The 6,274-nt window shown below is 36.1% G+C and overlaps 1 protein-coding gene across 2 annotated transcripts; it reads left to right on the top strand.

Moving 5' to 3' along the window:
• The first annotated feature begins 583 nt into the window (after positions 1-583).
• LOC129306119 (uncharacterized) lies at positions 584-5,755 on the top strand. 2 transcript variants are annotated; one of them, XM_054946497.1, is made up of 2 exons: positions 584-1,983; positions 3,248-5,162. In XM_054946497.1, the coding sequence occupies exons 1-2, from the start codon at positions 1,298-1,300 to the stop codon at positions 3,309-3,311; spliced, it is 750 nt and encodes a 249-aa protein (XP_054802472.1). In that variant the 5' UTR covers positions 584-1,297; the 3' UTR covers positions 3,312-5,162. The 2 variants fall into 2 exon arrangements, with proteins under 2 accessions (XP_054802472.1, XP_054802471.1); XM_054946496.1 differs by having other exon boundaries at positions 622-1,983; positions 5,020-5,755.
• Positions 5,756-6,274: the final 519 nt, after the last annotated feature.

Consider the following 6,274-nt stretch of genomic DNA (forward strand, 5'->3'; position numbering starts at 1 on the left):
CTTATATATTTGAGGGTGATTTTTCTACTCTTTTCCTTTTAAAATTTTGGAATCTATGAATGACAACAATATTGATTTTTTATTATTACAAAATTACCAAATCTTAAACTTACTGTGTAAAAGAAGGCCTTTGCGGTTGAGTTATAAATGTGTATGTGCGTAGTGTGTATTTAGCAAAGTTTGTACACTGAGCAAGCAAGCATGGATAATTTAGATTCCATATGAATATTAGAAATGTAATTATTATTATAACTTAAATAATCAATCATATAATTTAAGAGATTTAATATCTTTCTATGTATTATATGATAAAACTTCTGACAAGTTATTCATTTCAATCAAATCGTTATTATGATATTACACGGGACCACTTATTAAATATTTGAATAAGTATATTTAAGTCATCATCATCGGATTGAAATCCGAATTATTAATACAGTATATTTTTTTAATTTAGTTTTAATGGGTAGAGTCCATGGAGACTTACGAGGAATAGCCTAAATCAAGGATTCTAGTCCTCCTTGGCTGCTCATCTCTGCTTGTTACGGAAGTCACGGCATCAACATGAAGCAAATAAACACTACAAAAATTTCGTAATTTTTGTTTTCAATTAGCGGATCTTGATTCATGAACGTGATAATTAAGTTTCTGCGAATAAATATTCAGTTGTTCACTTTGCATCTGAACCTATGCTTCTGTCACTTTACAAGGGTTTTTTTGGTATTACTGGCCAATAAAGACAAACCCCCAATTTCTTATCCCTTGCTTTCTCTGCTCTCTGTCCGTGAACCCATTTCACTGCAAGTGATTCATTTGCACTCAATCTTCTTTTCTTACCATCCTCTCGGTTCCTTTCTTCACCTAACCTTTGTTATTTTCTTTTATATTAAACATTCCTTCTCCCACAAACGCCTTGATGTTACAGTGGTTTAACGCTGTTGTGTCGGATTGAAAAACACGACCCCGATGTTCCATTTTCCGTCATAATTTAATATTTGTAGTAAATGCTTCTCTATGCGGTTGATTGGGGCTTGTTTCCGTGCGATTGAGGTGATCCTACCTGTCCATGGGAATCCGAACTTTCGTATTTGAAAATTGGGGGTCTGTGAGAATGTTTGAAAGCTTGGAATGGGTCTTTGAAAGCTTTGGATTTGCACCTTTCGTCCTATCACATTGTTCATTTGATATTATTTAAGGAGATAAGTTTTTTTGGGTTCAATACTTGCGGATGTAAGTGCTGCTGAGAGCACTTTTCACATTTTAAAAGAAGATTTTCAGTCAGATCGTTATTGGCCTGATGGATCAGGCAAGAAAGCCAGAAAGCGACGAGTTATCGGATCTCGTTGATGAAGGGACGGGAAAGAAAACTAGTCATTCGGTTGAAGGGTCCGCTGATGCAGTAGCTGGGGGCAGCTTGAGTGGAGCTATCAAAAGTGGAGATGTGACTTCAGAAGGCATGGGTAATGATAAGGAACTAAAGGAGGCGCCTGCAGAAGCTATGGATCAGGGCATGCGTGATCAGCAAAATAACAGCGACACATTCCACGCCGTTGATCAAGGAACAAGTTATAATTCAAGGAATTTCCTTAATAGCCCTGTTCTTGAGACCGTGGTTGTAATAGATTCTGCTGAGACCGAGTTTGTGAATGGAGACAATAGGAAGTCGGAGGCAAAGATCAATGAATCGGGGCAGATCAAGGCATCCATGAAATCACCAAAAAGGCCGTCTGAAGCGGATAAAAATTCATGTGTGATCAATATAAAGTCTGGTAGCTGCGGAGAGTTTAGCGAGAATGTGGAGGGTGAAAGAATTTGTAGGATTTGCCATCTGTCTTCCGGGCAGCCATCAGATTCAACAGCTGCTAGCCCTACAAACAGCACCCCTACTGGAGATTTAATTCAGCTTGGCTGTGCGTGTAAAGATGAGCTGGGTATTGCGCACAGTCATTGTGCTGAGGCATGGTTCAAGCTAAAAGGAAACAGGTAACTCATTCTTGGTAGATACCAGTTTGTTGTAGTTTTTAGGCTAACGGTAATGTTAATTTTGAGTTTTACCTTGAATTTTGCAGCATTGGCCATGTTCCTAGTATTTGTTTTCTTATTACGGTTTCCTGATATCTTCACTTCTTTAATCATCCTCAACTATCCATTTTGGCACACGTTTTGGAATCAAAAGATTATAGCATTTTCCTTTGTATTTTTTTTCGTTAGGATTTTGCACTTGTGATTTCAGCTGTGTGTTTGTTATACCTTTACCAAAAATGAAGACAAAATATTTACCTCAAAAGTTGAAAGATTAAATTTTTTCAACAAATTCTATATATATATGTATGTATGTATGTATGTATGTATATAGATTTCATTTGTTATCAGAATCATTGGAGTTTTGCAGATATGACGTTTGATGCAATGTGAACGTGAACTAGGAATTCCTGAGGTCACAATATTCTTTATCTTCCCTTAACATACAAACAGTGGCTATTGCATCTGCCTGCAATTTACCTTGACTTTGAGAATGAATTAAATTACTCATCATTTGTGAATCAGATAGCGTAGCTTGTAGCTATTTTGCATTAGAGCGAGAGAAATTGTGTCAGTTTAACAATTAATGCATGGTGAAATCTAATCTAAATATGTAAAAAATATCAAACTAACTGCCAATTGGTGCATTGAAGAAATCACAAATTTGTTCAGATTATCTGTGTGGTGCAGAACAATAGATGAGAAGGAAGAGAGGGAGGAGGTGGAGAGAAAAATGACAAAATAAATTGATATCTCCAACTGGTTTGAAACTTGGATTACTGTTGGGCTGTTGTTTATAAGGAGCCCAAAACATATGAAAAGAGAATGAATAAATAAATAAATAAACAAACAAATGAAAGTTAGAGATGCGTAAAACTAAAATATTTCCTCCTCCTCCTCTTCTGAATAGAAACTGATTCATACTGGCGTCTTCTTTACATAGAATACTTTTCCATAACTTCCCATCATTTCCCTTTATTCTCTTCCTATCCTCTGTCACTCTTTCCTGATTGAATAAAACTCGGCCTGTAGTTTTGAAGTATTGAATCAATGGAATAATCCATCTTGGATCATTAAGTAGGACAATGGCTAACAACTACAGGTTCTTCAATACATTTCGAATAACTAACTCTGCCAAGTTAGTAGTTTAGTTGTTTGTGTCTGAATGTGACATTCTTCATCTTGATGTTTGACTTTTGACCGTTGTTTAGTATAAACTTTGCAGCCTACATTTACTTTCAACTGTTCTACAAATTTATTGGATGGGCAGTTGGAGGGTTCCACAATAAGTTATAAGGCTCTTTCAACAACAGGCTTCCTTGGATGGTGTGTGTTCAGTGGTGCAGCTCTGATAGTGGTGTCAACTGGTTGATCCTGTGGCCAGAAGTGTGATTTTCAGTGCTCACAGATGTTGTTTCTGGCAAGATTGGTGACTTCCAGTGACGGAGGCATGCGTGACTGGAACAAGTGGAACCAAGCTGTAATGCCAAAATGACAGAAGAATAGGTGAAAAGGGGGGACAAGAAGGAGGAAGGGAAAGCGAGAGAGAGATGGGGTAGAATAGGGAAAGAAAACTGACAAAATAAACTTATCTACAAGAGGCCTGAAATTTACGCTACTGCTGAGCTTTTCTCTTTTTGTTTATTTGGGGGGATGGGGGTGGGGGAGGGTTGCAGGATGTTAAGAAAAGAAAAGAAAATATATTAGAAGTATATAAACTAATAGAAGTTAGATAAAGACCAAAACAAAATATCTCTAGCTCAGTTTCCTGCACCTAGAACAGCTTTTCCTCAATGTCCCATAATATTGTCCTCCTATTCTTCATTACCAAGGGTCATGGACAATTAACTATACTCCCTTTGTTCACAAATGTAAGTAATTTTTTGAAGGATTGGATGTTAAAAAATGTTAGGCATTTTTAGCATTTCAAAGTATCATTATTGCCTTTTTTTCAAAAGTACCCCTACTAAATAAATCATTTTATATTTATTTTAGGGTGAAACATCATATTAAATAGGTGTAAATATGAAAAGATATGGTTAGTTTGAAGATAATAACTACTTTAGTGAGGGGTGAATTTCGTTTAAAAATATTTTACATTTTTGAACGGAAGGAGTATACTTCAATTGCCCAATTAGATGATAGGCGTATATTTCCTTTTACTAAAACAGTTAAAAGGCAGTGTGAAATCACCAAAGGAAAAGACAGATGACTATGAGAAATGATTGCAAGTTTGATCTCTTTTCAACTGTGATATATTGAATGTTACGGTTGTGATAAGGCTGCTGTTTTTGTGATATATTGAAAGTCAGTTTGGGTTAGGTCTGAATTTGGCACATTTCACTATCAAAATTCTGTGTTTCTTGTTGCTCACGAATCTCTCGTCTAGTACTAATTTAAATTCCACCAGAGCAAAGTCTTAAATGATATATTTTAGTTAGTTTCCAGCTTTATGCATAGTATGTTTTGCCATATATCCTAGGACATCCTAACCTTTAGTTGAATGGATGTTTTGAGAAGTTCTTTGGGTTAGCTCTCAGTCTAGTGCTTCGTCAGTGTCCTGTTAACTGTTTTCTGATTTGTTTCATTTTCTTATGTAAAGACAGTTGAGACAGGTTTTTCATGGATAACATTTCCACAATCTGTACATCTTATGCTTTCCTTTTTTTAAAAAAATTAGTTATTGTTATGTGCTTAAAGAGGAATCGAGCATTTTATTTGTACAATTTAATGAGCTGATCAGTTAATGTGGCACTCAATATTTGCTAGATCCTATGCATGCTGCTTAGATTTTATTCTTCTTTGTAATTTGCAAGTCTGGCCTAATTCCCACGTCATTTGCGGAGCAGTTATTAGGTTTATTGAAACTGAGAACCCCCCCGCCCACTCTCTCTGTTAGTGACTTAATTATTTGTCTTGCTGGCCAGGAAAAATGATTCATCTTACTCATACAAGTCTGTTATAAATGAATAACTGAACTACCTTTCATAATCACAGATTGTGTGAAATATGTGGTGAAACTGCCAAAAATGTTTCGGGTGTTGCTGATCATGGGTTTATGGAAGAGTGGAATGAGAGAACATTCATTGACAACCGGAGCACCTCCTCATCTGGCATGTGCTGCGGATGCTGGCGTGGACAGCCATTTTGTAACTTCTTGATGGCGTGCCTGGTAATTGCTTTTGTTCTGCCATGGTTTTTCCGTGTAAATATGTTCTGAGACAGGGGAGTCATTCTATACTTCCCTTAATCAATTCTTCAAGCCTGTCTATGCTGTGGTTGCGTGGTTGATTCCTGGGCATGCTTTGTGGGATGTTAATCCTTAACCACCTCCAAATTGATATTTCTCACTTCTCAGTCTCTGCTCTGAAGATGTGAAGCTTCGGTTGAAGGAAGTTGCCACCTTGATAAGTTGTTGCCAGATTGTTTTCCTATTGCATTCTTTGGATCGTGGGTGGTGTTCTGGGTGTATTGATTTGGAAACGTGTTTTTTTTTTTAATTTAAAAAAAATGAAGAAGGTACGACACTTATGGGGCTATAGATGATGGCTTTTCTTTGATAGTTAGGAAAACAGAAGGTTTCAGAACCCTGAAAAAGAGCTTATCCTCGTTTTCGTTTGTCTTGCTTTCTTTTCATTTTCATTCTTGACAGTTACAGCATATGGCTTCTACAATTCAAAAGTTTTTGTCGTCGTGTGTTGGTTATTAAAGATGTCAATTTCTTATTGTGACATTGGAAATTCCCAAAATTTCTTTCCCTGTGAATATTATGAGGAAAATCGACAAGATATATTCAAAGTTAACTAATACCGGAAGAGATGAGAATATTTTATTTCTTTTGAAGCTTTAGTCACAGGTGATCAAGAGATCTGAAATGAAGCTTTTTCTCTATTTCCCATATATTTATAGTTGAATGGATACTCGTATTGGCACAGGGCAATGGAATCCTTCATGTTTCCTATTGTAAATGACATCTATGAGACAAGCAAGTGAGAATTGGCATGAGAAAAACATAATCTGTTTTCATCTCAAACTGCACGAACAAATAAAAAATAATGATAAAAGTTCTTGACGTTCCCCAACTTGAACTAACAGTTCTTTTTGTGTAGTTTTAACTTTGTATACATTGTAGAGACCAAGGGTTGTAATAGAATAAATTACAAGGTTAAAATAAATTATAGGTTAAGGACCATGGGGATTCTAAAGTTGTCTTTGATGTAATGTTCTCATCAATTTTTTAAAACAGTACAAT

The sequence above is a fragment of the Prosopis cineraria genome, unplaced genomic scaffold (assembly GCF_029017545.1).
Source record: "Prosopis cineraria cultivar Desert tree isolate PC_DT_omini unplaced genomic scaffold, ASM2901754v1 PC3, whole genome shotgun sequence".
Taxonomy (NCBI): Eukaryota; Viridiplantae; Streptophyta; class Magnoliopsida; order Fabales; family Fabaceae; genus Prosopis; species Prosopis cineraria.